Raw genomic sequence first — 18,818 nt, 5'->3', positions numbered from 1 at the left:
GGATATACATATATCCACTCTTTTTTATTTTTTTTAGATTCTTTTTCTCATATAGGCCACTACAGAGTATTGACCAGAGCTCCCTGTGTTTTATAGTAGGTCCTTATTATTTATCTGTCTTATGTGGTAGTGTGTATATGTCAATCTCAGTCTCCTGATTTATCCCTCCCTCCCATTCCCTGGTAGCCATAAGTATTTTTTTTTCTACATTTGTGACGCTACTGCTGTTTTGCAAAAAAGTTCATTGGTACACTTTTTTTTTTTTTTGGTTCCATGTATAAGTGATATCACCCAGTGTTTGTCTTTTTCTGTCTGACTTACTCAGTATGGACCTTCTAGGTCCAACTATGCCGCTGCAAATGGCATTGTTTTGTTCTGTTTTAGGGCTGAGTTTAAAAAAAAAAATCCCCTCATGTATATGTAGATGTTCTTTATCCATCCCTCTACACGTGGACATTTAGGTTGTTTGCCCGTCCTGGCTATTCTATCAAATTTCATGATGAGTATTTTTGTAACCTGGTTAATTACCAGAAGTCTAACAGGTAGTGGTAGTGGTAAAGAAACCACCTGCCAATGAAGGAGACGTAAGAGACGTGGCTTTGATTCCTGGGTTGGGAAGATCCCCTGGAGGAGGAAATGGCAATCCACTCCAGTATTCTTGCCTGGAGAATTCCATGGATGGAGGACCCTGGTAGGCTACAGTCCATGGGGTTGCAAAGATCTGGACACGACTGAAGTGGCTTAGCAGCCAGCAGCAGCAGCAACAACCAGAGACATGCAATTCAGCACCAGACTGGTGTCATTGTAAAAAAAAAAAAAAAAAAAAAACTGTCCAGCAGAACAAAGTAAATTTTAGAAGCTCAATTTATTTGTATATCTTAAAATCTATGAAAAAAATCTGAATTTTTTTCTGTCCCATCCTTTTTACAGAATCTGAAAAACATCTCTAGTCTTTCCTACAACTTCATTTTCTCTCTCTTTTTCTTATCCTTTCCTAAACTACAGAGGTTGACCTAAACTTTATTTAGAAAAAAAATACTCTTTTCACTTTAGGTTTGTAACAAAGGGTAAAAGACAAAATCACAAGATTCTCTTTGACAATGAGGAGCAGTGTTAAAACTAGAACCCTGAACTGAATTAAAATTGTTATCCTATGACATGTGCATGTTGTAATGATTTAAAAACACAAAGGTGACTAAGTTTGAATTGTCTCCTGTCCTTATGTTTAACTCCATTATCTGATGGAAATACTCTTAACAAAATGATGGGCATTTTTCCATCTACTTTGTTTCTTATAGAAAAATTTTCTCATAGATGAAAGAATTTTTTTGGTGGTTACTTTTGAGAGGGTGGGAAAGAGAAAAGGAGGATGGACAGGAGATCAAGAAGGACTCAGCGATATAATAACATAAATCTAAATAACAGAACGTCTAATATTTCATTTAGGTTTCCCGGGTGGTTCAGTGGTAAAGAATCTGCCTGTCAATGTAGGAGACACAGGTTGGATCCTTGGGTTGGGAAGATGCCCTGGAGAAGGAAATGGCAATCCCCTCCAGCATTCTTGTCTGGGAAATGCCATGGATAGAGGAGCCTGGTGTGCTACAGTCTATAGAGTCATAAAAAAGTTGGACCAAACTTTTAGTGACCAAACGACAACAAATATTTCATTTAAAATGGTTTGCATACCACAATGTATACATTCAGTCTCCTTAAGACATTAGTGAAATCTTTATGGAAGAAAAAAATGATATGTGAATATATGTGCAAGTTATGGAGAGTTAAGAAAGTGGGAAAATCTAGGAAATGACTGAGATCCATATATGGGTAGAGGTCACATAAAGGAAAAGAACTGTCATATAACATGAAAGTGAAAGTCGCTCCATCATGTCCAACTCTTTGTGACGCCATGGACTATACAGTCCATGAAATTCTCCAGACCAGAATACTGGAGTGGGTAGCCTTTCCCTTCTCCAGGGGATGCTCCCAACCCAGGAATCAAACTGGGGTCTCCTACATTGCAGGTGGATCCTTTACCAACTGAGCTGTGAGGGAAGCCGAAATAAATGGTGACAGAAACTGGAAACTAGAGCACCTAAGTTCCCTGGAAATCAAAAATTGTATGACTATAATTGGATCATCCATAGGATATGGAACAAGTGTTGAAGACTACACTGAAAAACTGTTGGAGCTAATCAACCAATTCAATAAAGTTGCAGGATATAAATTTCTTAAGTTTCTAAATATCAAGGTGATCAAAGGCAACATATGCATTCATTGTAATGAAAATGTTGCTTAGCAAAGATTAAATCAGTGAAATCAAAATTACACTGAATGTAATTTTTCTTTTCTTAATCCCTGGGAATTTCAGGATCTTGATATATCTTTGTAGTTTGTGACAAAGATTATATATTTTGTCACAGATACGCTTATTTAAAGCAAGTTCCAATCTATAGGAGACTGCTTATTACTTCAAAAAAGAGATTTCAAATGTTATGGAGACGGAAAATTAACGAGAAGAGATTATACCATAAGTCTTTCAATTTTTCTTATTAATGTAAATCAAAGAAAAATCAGAGAAGTGTGGTAGAAACATGTGAATATGCAAAATCGTGACAATAATAAGTTTTTACAGTGAAGAGGAAGCTTACTACATAAAATATAGACAGCAAAGTAGTTATAGTATTTGTGATTGGATTTTATTTTGATAGCTCTACAGAGACTTCAGGATGAGACTTAACATGATATTGGTCAAAACAAGGGTTTTTTGTGCTATAAGGCAAGAGTACTGAGGTTTCACAGATTCCTATTACAAATCAGCAGACTCTATGCCTGTTTGCTTTATACTGCTTTTTTTTTTTGGTAGTATTTTATTTGATGGAACAATCTCATATCACAAATCATTTATAAACCATCAATCCAGCTAATAACAATATATAATTTGTAATAATTAAGAGTAATGAAGTTCAGTAGTGATACTGAATATTTGTTTTTATTTACTTATTATTACTTTTAGGCTCTGCTGGGTCTCTGTTGCTTCATGGGCTTTTTTCTAATTGTGGCAAGTGGGGGCTACTTTCTAGCTGCTGTGCGCAGGCTTCTCATTGTGACGCCATGGACCACTGCCTGCTAGGCTCAGTTGCTGGTAATGAATCTGCCTGCCAATGCAGGAGACTTGGGTTTAGTGCCTGGGTCGGGAAGACCCCCTGGGGGAGGAAACAGCAACCCACTCCAGTATTCTTGCTGGAAGAATCCCAAGGACAGAGGAGCCTCACAAGCTATATTACACGGGTCTCAAAGACTCGACGAAGGCAATGGCAACCCATTCTAGTACTCTTGCCTGGAAAATCCCATGAACGGAGGAGGCTGGTAGGTTGCAGTCCATGGGGTCGCCAAGAGTCGGACACGACTGAAGTGACTTAGCAGCAGCCGCAAAGACTCCAACATGACTGAGCGCCTGAACTCACACAGCACAGTGGTAAGCGAAGTTGGAAAATGGGAAATAGTAGCTACAGGGTCATTCTTGGGCTGATGAAATTTAGGATCAAGGCCATTTAAACCTGAGAGTCTGGACACAAATCTGCATGGATTTGTACCCCACGCAAGGTTCTGGAACACCCACAGTGGTATGCCTGCCTGTGTCTGAGACGGTTGAGAATAGAATTCCTCAACCAAATTGTTCCGCTCAATGTTTCCTGAAAAACCTTTGTCTTCTATAAACTATTTTCTTGCTTCTAAAGTTATCTAATTCGGAATCCAAATTTCAATCATTCTTCAAAGTCCAGCTCTCCTGCTTTCATATGGAAGCATACTAGCTTGATACATGGATAGTGATTTAGTGTGGAGGACCCAATTTAAAGTAAAAATATCATCACTAAGATTGTTCCCATACATAGTTCCTAGGCCTGACCTCTAAGGACAACGAACTACAAAATAAAAAGTATTGTGCTTCCCTTTTTTTTTCAAGGTTTGCTGTCTCATGACTTCACATCTTTTCCAGGGGAAGAAGTAAGCGTAGGGCAAGTGTTCCTCTATGTGCGTGTGTTTTGGTGGAGAACAAAACGGGACACTGTAGGTAACTGGTTTGTTTGTTCATAAAAACAACTGAATTTGAAGTAATGAAAGAATCTTCATGCCCTTGGAAAGCTTCTGCAGCGTGTGAGAGAGAACACCAGTGAGAAGACAATAGCATCATTTTTGGAAACAATATATGGTAAGTAGTACTCCTTTTAGAGCCTTTCCACACTTTTTTTTTAAAATCCCAAACTACTGCATTTCTAGAACCAAGCTCACCTACACTTATGTATTTAACAACATCAAACTGTGTCCTAGCTTAATGAGGATTTCCTACTGTGGCATTTTTTGTCTTATTTTTAACAAGGTTAATTGTGTTCAGATTATCCATATGCTTTCTTCTGTGGATCTAGATCAGCATGCCAAACACAGAAATAGAAATATAGATTTCCTGAATAATACATAACAACTTATTTTGAAGAATATTATGAATTGTTTTTAAAAATATTTTATCTTGGTAATGAAAGATACTTTTTTTCTTATTTGGACTATAAGACACATTTTAATCAGTTTAATGTATCTTCTGATAGCTCAAATGTTTTACTTTTCCTTTCAAATAAAAATTTTCAGTGGTCAAATCAGACTGTCTATAGAGCTACCTAATAAATATTCTTTCTTTAAATCTGGAATAACTTTTACATTTATGAGTTGTTTAAAAGCAATGAATCAGAATGGAGAATTTAGGTTTGAGTCATAGTATTAAGATTTTTCTTTGCACAATTTGAGACAGCTAAATTGCCATTTGCAAATGAAGACAATATCTCCTCCTATTTAGCACTATGAACTAAGTAAGTTAATATGTATAAATATGTTTTGTGAACTGCAAAATTTAATGCTCAGGATTATTAAACATTATTCAGTACATGGATGGGCAGTTTCAGTGTTTTCATTAGTGGACAAATGGTTGAGGGACATGTAAACTATGGATGGAGGTTCCTGACATTGTACAGGAGATAGGAATCAAGACCATCCCCAAGAAAAAGAAATGCAAAAAAGCAAAATGGCTGTCTGAGGAGGACTTACAAATAGCTGTGAAAAGGAGGACTTACAAATAGCTGTGAAAAGAAGGGAAGTGAAAAGCAAAGGAGAAAAGGAAAGATACACCCATTTGAATACAGAGAAAAGGAAAGATACACCCATTTGAATACAGAGATCAAAAAAATAGCAAGGAGAGATACGAAAGCATTCCTCAGTGATCAATGCAAAGAAATAGAGGAAAACAACAGAATGGGAAAGACTAGAGATCTCTTCAAGAAAATTAATGATACCAAGGGAACATTTCATGCAAAGATGGGCTCAATAAAGGACAGAAATGGTAGGGACCTAACAGAAGCAGAAGATATTAAGAAGAGATGGCAAGAATACACAGAAGAACTATACAAAAAAGATCTTCATGACCCAGATAATCACGACGGTGTGATCACTCACCTAGAGCCAGACATCCTAGAATGTGAAGTCAAGTGGGCCTTAGGAAGCATCACTATGAACAAAGCTAATGGAGGTGATGGAATTCCAGTTGAGCTGTTTCAAATCCTGGATGATGATGCTGTGAAAGTGCTGTACTCTATGCCAGCAAATTTGGAAAACTCAGCAGTGGCCACAGGACTGGAAAAGGTCAGTTTTCATTCCAATCCCAAAGAAAGGCAATGCCAAAGAATGCTCAAACTACAGCACAATTGCACTCATCTCACATGCTAGTAGAGTAATGCCTAAAATTCTCCAAGCCAGGCTTCAGCAATACGTGAACCGTGAACTTCCAGATGTTCAAGCTGGTTTTAGAAAAGGCAGAGGAACCAGAGATCAAATTGCCAACATCTGCTGGATCATAGAAAAAGCAAGAGAGTTCCAGAAAAACATCTATTTCTGCTTTATTGACTATGCCAAAGCCTTTGACTGTGTGGATCACAATAAACTGTGAAAAATTCTGAAAGAGATGGGAATATCAGACCACCTGACCTGTCTCTTGAGAAACCTGTATGCAGTTCAGGAAGCAAGAGTTAGAACTGGACATGGAACAACAGACTGGTTTTAGATAGGAAAAGGAGTACGTCAAGGCTGTATATTGTCACCCTGCTTATTTAACTTATATGCAGAGTACAAAATGAGAAATGCTGGGCTGGAAGAAGCACAATCTGGAATCAAGATTGCTGGCAGACATATCAATAACCTCAGATATGCAGATGACGCTCCCTTATGGCAGAAAGTAAAGAACAACTATAGAGCCTCTTGATGAAAGTGAAAGAGGAGAGTGAAAAAGTTGGCTTAAAGCTCAACATTCAGAAAACTAAGATTATGGCATCTGGTCCCATCACTTCATGGCAAATAGATGGGGAAACAGTGGAAACAGTGGCTGACTTTATTTTTCTGGGCTCCAAAATCACTGCAGATGGTGATTGCAGCCATGAATTTAAAAGGCGCTTGCTCCTTGGAAGGAAAGTTATGACCAACCTAGACAGCATATTAAAAAGCAGAGATATTACTTTCCCAACAAACGTCTGTCTAGTCAAGGCTATGGTTTTTCCAGCGGTCATGTATGGATGTGAAAGTTGGACTATAAAGAAAGCTGAGCACAAAGAATTGATGCTTTTGAACTGTGGTGTTGGAGAAGACTCCTGAGAGTCCTTTGGACTGCAAGGAGATTCAACCAGTCAATCCTAAAGGAAATCAGTCCTGAATATTCATTGGAAAGACTGATGTTGAAGCTGAAACTCCAATACTTCGGCCACCTGATGCAAAGAGCTGACTCATTTGAAAAGACCCTGATGCTGGGAAAGATTGAGGGCAGGAGGAGAAGAGGACGACAGAGGATGAAATGGTTGGATGGGATCACCGACTCAATGGCCATGGGTTTGGGTGGACTCCAGGAGTTGTTGATGGACAAGGAGGCCTGTCGTGCTGCCGTTCATGGGGTCACAAAGAGTCGGACACGACTGAGTGACTGAACTGAACTGAATTGAACTGAGGGACATGTATGAACCACTTAAGAATGTATATATTTATTTTTATCCTTATATTCAGATATTTTCCTCAGGTTTTTTTTGGATTTTACAAAGATGTCTGAATTTACAAACATTAAAAAGCACTTAGTTGCACAAATGCGTTACCTTTTCTGTATTCACTACTAGTGTTCCTTAACAAGCATGTAATGTAATCTTGATAAAGAGGCTCAGATGAATTATTTGTAGATATTTGGTAAATATAACAGAAAAGGTTTAAGTTTATCAAAACTGAGGAAAGTAAATTGGTACAACCACTGTGGGGAATAGTTTGGAGATTCTTTAAAAAACTAAAAATAGAGCTACCATATGATCCAGCAATCCTACTCCTGGGCATGTATCTGGAGGAAATCATAATTTGAAAGGATATATACACCCCAATGTTCATTGCAGCACTATTAAAAATAGCCAGGACATGGAAGCAAACTAAATGGCCATCAACAGAGGAATGGATCAAGAAGTAGTTGTACATGCGCACACGCACATACACACACATGTATAATGGAATATTACTTAGTCATAAAAAGAATGAAAGAGTGTCATTTGGAGCAACATGGATTAACTTAGAGGTTGTCATACTGAAGGAAGGAAGTCAGACAGAGAAAGCCAAATATCACACGATATTGCTTATATGTGGAATTTTAAAAAATGGTACTGAGGAATCTATTTACAAAACAGAGATTGAGTCACAGACATAAAAAACAAGCTTAAGGGTACCAAGGGGGAAATGGGGAGAGGGATAATTTGGGAGATAGGGACTGACATATACACACTATTATATATAAAATAGATAACTAATAAGAACCTACTGTACAGCACAGGAAGTTCTGTTCATACCCTGTAATGACCTGTGTGGGATTAAAATCCAAAAAAAGAGTGGATATATGTCTATGCATAACTAACTCACTTTGCTGTTCACTTGAAACTAACACAACTTTGTAAATCAACTATACTTCAATTGAAAAAAAAAAACTGAGGAACTTAAAGTCCTATTATTTCTAGTGTTGTCAGACTGTAAATATTTACAGCAATTATTTATTTAGAATAGCAGGTCTACAATGTCCTGAAACATCTGTAGAAGAAACTTTTACAAAAACTAGGTGGCTAGAACAAGAAACAGTGACTTGAGATGTGAATTCTGGCTCACTTTTGAGTCCTCAGACCTTGAACATCTCATTTAAATTCTCTAAATCTTGAGGTAAAGTATCTGCAAAATGGGAATCAAGTTATCTGCTCTGATAACTTCACAAGGTTGTTGCTTTGACATTTATATATCTTTACATGGAATTCACTGAACATATTAATTAAGAGAAATAATAAATATTACATTGATAAATATCTTAAAATATGGGGGAAAAAAACATTGATTTCCGAACAAGCTAATAACAGGATGGATTTTCAGACTTCATGTTAATTGACCCATCAGAAAAGGTTCTGCATTCTATCAACCTCTTTCCTTTCAGGATACCATACTCTTTGGGTTTTCTTCCTACCTCACCAGTCTCCCCTTCTTAGTCTGTGATTGGTTCTTACACTTCTTTCTAAGCTCTTCAATATTGGGGTAAAGGATTATAGTGAACATAGACAGAATATCCAATATTCTATCCACACTCACTGATACTCTTGTTTGATCTCATGTATTTAAATTAGATAATAATAGCTATGGATATTAATATTGATATTAAAATGTCTCTAATTTGAGTCTCTAAGTTATACCTCAACATGAAATACACACTCAGATATCTTGCTAACTTGAATTACCTGCTCTTCTAGTAGGCAAAATTAATAGCTCCAAAATTGTGCTCAAAATCTTCACCCACTGCCTGCTTTGCCCCACACTGGCTAATAGTGACTACTCAGAACAAAAAACCTTGATATTATACTAGGATCTCTCTTATTCTCACATCCCATTTGCAATGCGTTAGCAAATCCCTGGAGAAGGAAATGGCAACCCACTCCAGTACTCTTGCCTGGAGTCCCATGGACGGAGGAGCCTGGTAGGCTACATATAGTTCATGGGGTCTCGAAGAGTCAGACACGACTGAGTGACTTCACTTTCACTTTTCACTCTCATGCATTGGAGAAGGAAATGGCAACCCACTCCAGTGTTCTTGCCTGGAGAATCCCAGGGATGGGGAAGGCTGGTGGGATGCTGTTCTATCAGGTCGCACAGAGTCGGACACAACTGAAGCGACTTAAGCAGCAGCAGCAGCATTCCTCATATTAGATTCTGTGGTAAACGCTTTACCTCTTATCTCTCCTAACAATAACCACAATATCTAGTCTCTAAAAATATTAGGGGCTATTATAAACTTTATTTTGCAGATGACAAAAGAAAGACCCAAAGAGGTTAAATAAGGTAACTAGTCTCAACTACTAAGTAACAGAGACAGAATTTGAAGCCAGGAACTGGACTTCAGAAATCTACTCTATGCTGAATGTTAGCTGTATTAAAATCCATTATCTGTCTGAACAGCCACAAAAATGATTTGAAATATAATAGAAATGAAAAAAAAATCAAGAAAATGGCCAACTGACATTCACAACACCAAAAGGCACAGCTTTTCTCCACAAGCACAAAGGCACAGGGAAGAAGTAATGGAAAATTCATCCCCATATGCAATATGAACCATAAAGTGATTGATAAGAAACTTGTAATGCTTATATGAAAAAGAATGTTAAAGAATGTTTCTGAGCAACACAAAGTAAGTTCTCAAAAAAAAAAAAATTCAGGAGAGAAGCCATATTCTTAGACAGAAAAATCTCAGAACTATAAAGACGTCAATTTTATCAAATTCAATGTAGCCATAATTAAGTTTCCAACTGGAATTTTTATGAAACTTGACAGCTGATTAATAAATTCTTTTGGAAGAGAAAATGCACACTAGTCAAAAGGTTTTGAAAAAGAGCAATAATGCAGAACTTGCTGTAACAATTCCTTAAAGTTACAGTTTACTTTTAATTGAAATATATCGATAGAACAGGTAGAGGGACCAGAAGTAAATCTATGCACATTTAGTAATGTAGTATATCAGGAAAGGTGTATTTAATCAGTGATGTTAAAAAATGGAGTATTCAAATTATGGTATTGGGGACTATTGGTCATGAAGGATATGAGCATAGGAAGGAAAGAAGGCAGGGAGGGAGAGAGAGAGAGAGAGAAAGGAGAACAGAGAGAGAAAGGAAAAGAGAAAATAAAAGGAAAGGAAGGAAAGAGTGATGGAGGAAGGATCCTACCTAATAGGATACATCAAAATAGAAAAGTCTCAAAAACACTCTCACTACCAAACAAATAGAATGATAATTATTTCTTTTAAAAATAAAATTGTATTGGAACAGCCAATAATTTATTCATACAAATGTATGCTACAAACATGAAAAAGTGAAAACCAAGGAAAGAAAGATTACTTCACAGCAGCATATAGTATGCCTCCTTGAGCTATTTTCACCCATATCCCAGAAGAAATGAAGGAATGGTGATATATTCTGAAAATATAAAGAAAAGTTTAATCCAAATCAACTAATTTGGATACAGGAAAGAAGGTGGTAGAGTAGACAGTACTGGGGGGAAAAAAAAAAAAAAAACCAGACTGAATATGTCATTGGAAGACATCCACAGAGGCAGAAAGGGCCACCAAGTCCCATGGAACTAGTATAGTCCAAGTCTGGTTGATACAAGCATGTACTCAGTTTGGCTGCCCCTTCCCATCAGCAATGTCTCCAGGGAAACAAAGCTGCTAGACAGTAATTCTCTACCTCATATATGGTAGAGGCTCATTAGGGATAATGTGAACTAGGTAAGGAAAGTGCTGTCAGTTCTAGTATTTAAAACTTTTGATTTTAATAAAACCAGAGCTCAAAGACAATAAAATATTTAAAAGACTATATGGACCTAAGGCAAATTCTGACAACACCCTTGTAAATAAAATACACGAATTATATAGAGCAAAGGCAACATTAATATGGAGAAAAATAAACTAATGGCATAGAAGAAAGACTCTAGATAATAACTTCCTTCTATCAGAGAAAACATACAAAGTTTAAAATAGAGAAATTATGATAGCTGCAGAGGATTAAAAAGATCATAAGAATTATTGCTTTCTCTGAAGACCTCAACAAATGGAACTGAATGATATTGAGTGATATAATATAGAAAAGGTCCCTGAAATGAAAGAAGTGAAATGGCAAAAATGTATCAGGCATCCAGGCAGAACAAGCCTGGCATCAACAGGAGAAAAATACCAGGCTTTCCTGAGACTTTTAATAGCAATATCCGGTGCTAGAATTTTATAGAGCAATGAAGTAACAGGAAAAGAAGAGAGGAACCATTAATAATGTTCCAGAAAAGAATAAAGACAACAGAAACCTTTCACGGGAAATATTTCAAGGAATAGCAAACAAACAAACAAAACTAATTAACAATGAAATACAAGTAAGGAAGAATGATTTGAATAGTAAAATCAGTCCTGGATAATCCATAATAAAAGAAGGACTGGTGGTGAGACTGACAGCCATCTGTATGTAAAATTAAGACCAAAGTGCCAAGGCAATTAAACTAGCAGAACAGAATGTAAATATTATGAACTCTGACAAAGTTAAGTATGTAATTATTAAAAAAAAAACCTGAAAATGAATAGGGGTGAAGACAAATTGGAGGAAAGCTAATCACCTCAAAATGCATGGCAGGGAGTTAATGAACACGGTCTGAAATTAAAACATGGGGCTAATGCATCCAGCTTCTTAATGGTATTCATCTTTTATTCTTAACTATAAAGGTAAGTTTAGAAAAAAACCTTTCTCACGGTGAAAAAATATTTAAGGTCAGCAGTTCTTTCCAATTTGTTTCTGTTTGCTGCTGCTGCTGCTAAGTCGCTTCAGTCGGGTCCGACTCTGTGCAACCCCATAGACGGCAGCCCACCAGGCTCCCCCGTCCCTGGGATTCTCCAAGCAAGAACACTGGAGTGGGTTGCCATTTCCTTCTCCAATGCATGAAAGGGAAAAGTGAAAGTGAAGTCGCTCAGTCGTGTCTGACTCTTCGCGACCCCATAGTCTGCAGCCTACCAGGCTCCTCTGTCCATGGGATTTTCCAGGCAAGAGTACTGGAGTGGGGTGCCATCGCCTTCTCCATTGTTTCTGTTTAGTTATGTATAATATACTAATAATAAATAGCAAGTATATGTCTCTCAATATATTGATCTTTTCATTTGTGCAAATCTCTACATAACTGTCGTGATATTCACCAAATGTTAATTGTTTTTTTTTTTTTCTTGAGTGTAAAGACTTTGGGACAATTTGTGTATGTGTTTTAACTTGAATAAAGACACTAGAGTAAAATAAATCCCATCTGCATTAAACATCTGAATGTGAAATAACAGTGATAAAAATGCTAATAACAAAAAGATTATAGAAGCTTACAGGTATCTATTTGTATGGATTGGTTTTGCAAGGGAGAAAGGAACCTGAATAGAGATTTTCCAGGGCAGCTGAGGAATACAGGGTCAAGAGATTATCATGCTGTGTAAGCAGGAGAGAGGTTTGTTGAACTTGCCTGGCCCCATGGCTTTGTGTCTGAACTCTCTAAAGAACTGAACACAGGAGGTGAAAACCTGATTGCAACCAAGAACCCAGTTAGCATCAGAGCTTCGAAGCCAAATGAAATGACTGGAAGTAAAGGGAAGGTAGAACCTTGCTCATAGATCTGCTATTGCAGGAATCCTGAAAAATGCAAATTTGTTTGCTGTGCTATGGAGTTACTGGAATTGGAATTAACTGGTAGTTGTCCCCGACACAATTATCAGCCTGTCATGCACGATGCTGGGGTGGGGGGCAGTGGTGAGGTACCAGCTTAAGTGAGGATCCTTAAATAGGAAAACAAAACAAAACAAAACAACAACAACAACCCCAAAAAACTAAGAGAGGTGTTCAGCTATAATCAAATGAAGTTATTGTTGCTGTTGTTCAGTCATTAAGTCGTGTCTAACTCCATGAATTGCAGCACGCCAGGCTTCTCTGTCCATCACTATCTCCCCAAGTTTGTTCAAACAGTGAAGTTGGACAATATTTAAAATTGCCCTAGAGAACTCATGATGCAATGTTTTTACAGTAGGAACTAGTGAAATGTAGATAGTTTAACCATCTCAGTACTCTGAATTTCTGAAATCTTGAGAAACATTTAAATTACATTAAAAAGCTGGTGATACAAGTTTTAAATTCCTGATAATTTAAATATTTAACCTAATGTTAGACTGCATGCATTAAAGTCCCATTCAGAATATTATATATAAGGTCAAATTCCATATTCTTTGAATATTTTGTACCCAAAGATAACTATACACTTAACTTCACAAATGTTGAGTACCTACTCTATGAAAATAATGTTAATTTTGAAGATGCATTGAATTCTAAGATATTTTAAACATACAACATGCTTTTCTGTGTGTGCTGATATGATCAACCACTTTAAAAGGTTGTTTTCTTAAAAGCACGAAGAAAAGAGTAAACTTCATTGGGTAATAACAGAACTTCAAACGTCTATAGAATTTTGGTGGTGAGCACAGGGCCTGTGAGCTTGTAGGGTAGAAACAGCCCATGATTTATTAAGTTAGGAGGTTAGGTGCTTATGTCTACGGGCAACTGCACTTTCTGACCAATAGAAATGTACTATCTTTCTACAGGATTAAATAACTACATAACTAGAAAATAAATTTCAGAGTGCAATACTGGCTAAATATAAAGAAGGCAAGCCATTGGCATTAGCGCAGGAAAGCACACACACAATCAAAACACACACACACACAAATCAAAATTGCAGGAAAAAAACTTGCACAAATCAAAATTGTAATATACTTCTATTTTTCTCTTAATTGAATTTTCATAATTACATTTTGAATTGATTAGATTTTCTTATCTTACCTACAGGAACTTATCTTACCTACCTACACTTTATCACAAAAACATTTGAATATATAAAAATGTGTAGAAAGATTGAAATGTACAGTGGAATTTAAAAAATGATGTAAAATCTCATCTCTACAATTATTACTGAGTATTTTGTGTTCTTTTTTAACCTAAGATTTAGGCATTTTGATCAGTTTCTACCAAACTCATATTATTCATGAGAAAAATGAAGGCTCGGGAACTTTGTGGCCAACTTTTTAAAACAGTGCAATAACTTGACGGCAGAGAAAAAACAACTGCATGTGTTCAGGGTAAGAGAGTCTTAATGTGGAGCTTGCTTATAAAAGATACATTTTTCTCCTTAGTTTAAATATTTATTTTTGTGGCATATGGGTAGAGACATTTTCAAGGAGTAAATGAGTCTCTTTTTTGTTCTCAAACCAGACCTCCAGTCTGCCTGCTAATGGAACATGCTCCCTCCTGCCTGGGCGGTGCCACACTTCACAGGTACTGAGAGGCAAAGGATAATGAGAAGAGAAGCGCCAGGACTGGGGATGGGAAAGGGAGCATACAGATTCCAATCAATATGGTGGGTTTTAGAAATGCTTGTGAACTTTCCCAGGGATAAAGGTTTGAAAGCCCATCTGTCACTACCTCACATTTAAATACTATCACAGTAAATTCCTTCTTATTTGGTCCACAGATGGAGTGAACATACCTCGCAGGTTCTTAGGAGAATCCTTGTTTACACCTGTTGCTATACTCTCAAAAATGTTCCTACTAAGAAGGTAAATTTTATGATCCTCCTACTGACAGGGACCTTGACAATCCTTCTCTAAACTGTACTCTAAAGAAGATACTCCAAAATGATCTAAAACGGCTTTGAAAATAAATCTTTTTTTTTTTTTGTGGCGAGGAGGGCGGTCATCCCTGGATTTATCAATAGGATATATTTTCAAAGAAGTTCCTGCCTATGATGACTCTCACCTTTGTCCTATGTTAAGTACTATTTTTATTTTCATGTATGAGTTTGCATTTCTTCAAATATGAAATTATTTAATAGTGCCAAACACAAGAAGGAATCAGAAAATAACTGAGTGGTGATGACTTCCAATCAAAGGGAAGATGCTAATATGTGTTAGCATGCTATTTTTTCAGTTTTCATAAAAATAAAAAAGAACAATACCAAACTTTTAAATCTAATTGGTTTTGCTTGTTTATTCCTGTAAGGTCAGGTGTGCATATGGATCTACTGTGTTATTTATTCTCTGACCAAAATCTAGAAAATAATTTTAATAAAAAATTTCCAATACCCAGAGTAGCAGTCACTATAGTATATATAATACATTAGGAAGCATTGCAGCTCACACATAACAAAATAAAAGTTAAATGTAATATAATTATCCTATTTAGAGTTTTTATAGAAAAGAATCCTTTGTTCTGTGTTCACTTTGATATTTAAGGGAAAAAATAGCCTTGAAGCAAATTATAAAATTTTGGCTTACTGTGCAACTCATTTGCTAATATATTATATTAAAAATATTCAAACATTATTCTAGTCTAAAATAGACTTTGATATTTATGAAATAAGGTTAATAATCTTTCCATATTTAACAATCTTTCTAATTATTATGTTTTATTAAATTAATTTCCACACATACACACTTGTCCCAGGGGAGTGCCTGTTACACTTGAAAGAGTCTAGTGAGATTTTGATGTACCAAAGATACTACCTTCTGAGAAATAACACACTTGAGCCAAAATAAGCAACATTAAGCTATAATGTTTTGATTTGTACCATGCTGCCAGGTGATAAAATACACATAGCACACACACATACATTCACATTTGAAAGAGTAAATATTCTTACTGGTTTTAAATAATGTAGATCCAGAAATAAGTTCAATTTCTGTACTAAGACTTTTTGTCACCTCTTTTAAAAAAATGCATGGCCATTAAAGCTGAAAAGATGTATAATATATTGAATTAGAACCATTTATTCAAGCCAAGGTTCTTGCAAAAATTACTCAAAATATGTTAAATGCCCCTTTTGGAATGAATATAACTGGATTTTTAATGTCAGAGGGGCATATTTTATAGACTAACAAAAGCAACACTGCAGTTTAATTCAAAAAGGCTCTCTAATTTGTCAGTTTGAAACTAACCTTCTCTACGGGTTTTTCAATTGTTTCATTGTTTTGATTTCTTCACATAAGTCTTAGCATAGAGTAACTAATGCATACTAAAGAGATAAGGGGTTTTTGTCTTCCTATTTTCAAGCTAAAACATAACCTGTAAATTATCTTTTACAGTAAGCCAAAGCCAGTATCACATACCTTTCGGGAATGAATTTCTTTCACATACAATGGAAGTAGAAACTCAGATATACCTTCAAGTCGGATTCCCTTCTTGGTGACTCTCAGATTTCCCATACCATCCTACAAGCAATGAAATATAGTTCACTTTTAGGTTAACTGGAGAATGAATAACTGGCCATAATTTTCTTAGGCCTAAATTGAGAAAACAGTAAGCTCAAATCTGTGATGATTTAAGGAAAATTAGAGGCTGAATCTGCTTAATGAATGATTGCAGCAGTTGGCATGCATATAGTGGGCTCTGTGTAAAATGAACAGGAAAAGAGGAGTATAAAGGACCTGGTAGCTTCTTTCCAGTCTAACAGAGACTAGGACTCATCTGTGAATAAATCCTATACTTTCTTCATGCACCAACACTTTTAATTATTTATTAGGCATAATTATACTTGCTTCCTGATTATTAAAAACAACTCTTTGTTTGCAGAGAGATCTAATGATATTTTACACGACAGTTATACACATATTTCTACTATAAATGCTCACATTTGTACAAGCAGTTAATGATGGACTAGTGTATGTAAGCATGGTGTCCCAGTATTTTAATCATGGGTAACGCTTATGTCCTTTTCTTTAGAAAATAATACTCCACGAGTATTATAAAACAGGGCACAGATAATATTTATGAGACAAAAAATAAAAATAGTAAGAACAGAGTAGTGATAGGAATCAAAGAAAGGAGATTTCACGTCTGGTTGGAGAGTACACCACTTCTCGTGGAGGAGACTGACTGTGATAAAAGACCTTATATATGGCAAAACCAATACAATATTGTAAAGTTAAAAAAAAAGAATATGGAGTTTCAACAAGAGATGTCCCTAGAGAGAGGAACGAACTGACCATTCTGGGCACAATCAGGAAATAGTATTCCACCCAACCTGGCTAATGGAATATCATGAGTGAAAACAATTAGGAGCATGTTTTGAGGTCAGAGAAAGGAAAGCCATGAGCGTAGAGCTAAGGAATCTGTATGTATTGACACAACAGCCTCCAAGAGAAGGAACATAAAAAGTTCTTGAATAGCTCAATGGTTTGAAATGATCAGAGTTACACGTTAAGGAAAATCCGGTAGAAGTACTATGTGGAGCTATCTGACGGAGGGTCAGCGATAATGCACAACTCTGTAATAAGAGAGAGGAGTGTGCTGGAAGAGCAACTTTCAAGAGCTGGTGACTAGTTTTTTCTTGAGATACTGAAAAGGGGGCCATTTACCACTGACCCAAGGATTCACAACTATGACTATATAAGGACGAATAGTGAGTTTTACAATTGGAATAGGGAAATCTGTAAGCTCAATGGTCAAATAAGTTCAGCTTTGAACTTTCTAACTATACTTCCAGAAGTATCACAAAAATTTCAGAATTTTATTCATCAACCAACACATCTGTAGAAAGCAGGCTGGGAAGCGACAGTTGCTTTGGTCTTGCTTGACTTTATCATGATGGGAGAACAAGTTCTATGTGGGAAAAAAAGTATATAAAAACAAAGGAGGAACTCCTAGATAATGAGTAGGTCTGTAGGTTGGAAAGACGTATTCTATACATTCTGGGAGGCTGGGATTAGCAGAAGAGGAAAGGCAAGAGATTCAGTAGTCCTAGCCTCTACCCTCTGCTTTGACCTCAAAAGAAAGCCAGTGAATTAGTAGAACAATGCATAGAATTTTGAATAAGAACTGAAGGCCCTTTTTCTTTAACTCAGACAAAGAAAAACATTAAGAAGAGCAATGGAAATATTCTGAGGTGGAGAGATGTCAGTCTTCTCACGGAAGGAGAAAATAATTGATTCTGGTTGAACTGAACTTTGGATCAGAGGAATTCACTTCTTGAGCTTGAACTTTTTATCAGCTTGAACTTCAAGCTGACACTGAAAATGCCTTATAGGGAAATGAACTAATTTTTTTTAACATGAAAATTTCAAGCATCACTGAAGACAAATTCTGATGAGAAAACAGGCATACTTTTTTACTCTGAGACAGAACTAATTTATACCAGTTTTATAACATCCTCTTTCCCTTTTGAAACTGAAGTGTCTGATATAGATATTAGTTACAGGTCATTCATTCACTGACTCTTAAGAGCTTTGCAATAGTATGCGACAGAAACATGCGGGATTAACAGTGATAGAGTTTCAAAACTGAGGATTTATTAACAGGAATGGCAAAAAGTCATAGGAATGTAGTGTCCTAAAGTAACAGAATAATGTCCCTCAAGTGGCTATTATTTTTCTTATTAAGTAGAGACACGTAAAAGCCAGAAAAATAGTATTAGGTTGCAAAAATAGCACAGAATAAAGGATATCAACAGGTGACAAATTAATGATCAAGTTCAATAGGGGATAAAAAATACAAGAAATGCTAAGACAGGTTTGTCATCAGATTAGACACTCAGGTTTTGAAATCTTGAAGGTGAGAACATTTCCAGTCATGATAAGGTCTGGAGGACACGGGAGCTACAGAAGTAGACTAGAGACAGAACTCTTTCGG

General features: G+C 36.3%; 1 protein-coding gene across 1 annotated transcript in view; it reads right to left on the bottom strand.

Annotated features, from left to right (window-relative positions):
- SGCZ (sarcoglycan zeta) overlaps window positions 1–18,818 on the bottom strand; it is a 404,913-nt gene that overhangs the window by 161,226 nt on the left and 224,869 nt on the right. The window contains exon 2 of the mRNA XM_086380721.1: window positions 16,301–16,402. Coding sequence (XP_086236847.1) covers window positions 16,301–16,402 — 102 coding nt within the window. The remainder of the gene's footprint in view (window positions 1–16,300; window positions 16,403–18,818) is intronic.

The sequence above is a fragment of the Bos grunniens genome, chromosome 27, assembly GCF_055505025.1.
Source record: "Bos grunniens cultivar Pamir isolate PY7600 chromosome 27, Bosgru_T2T1.0, whole genome shotgun sequence".
In the NCBI taxonomy this organism is placed as follows: domain Eukaryota; kingdom Metazoa; phylum Chordata; class Mammalia; order Artiodactyla; family Bovidae; genus Bos; species Bos grunniens.
This window is presented reverse-complemented; position numbering and strand designations above follow the sequence as displayed.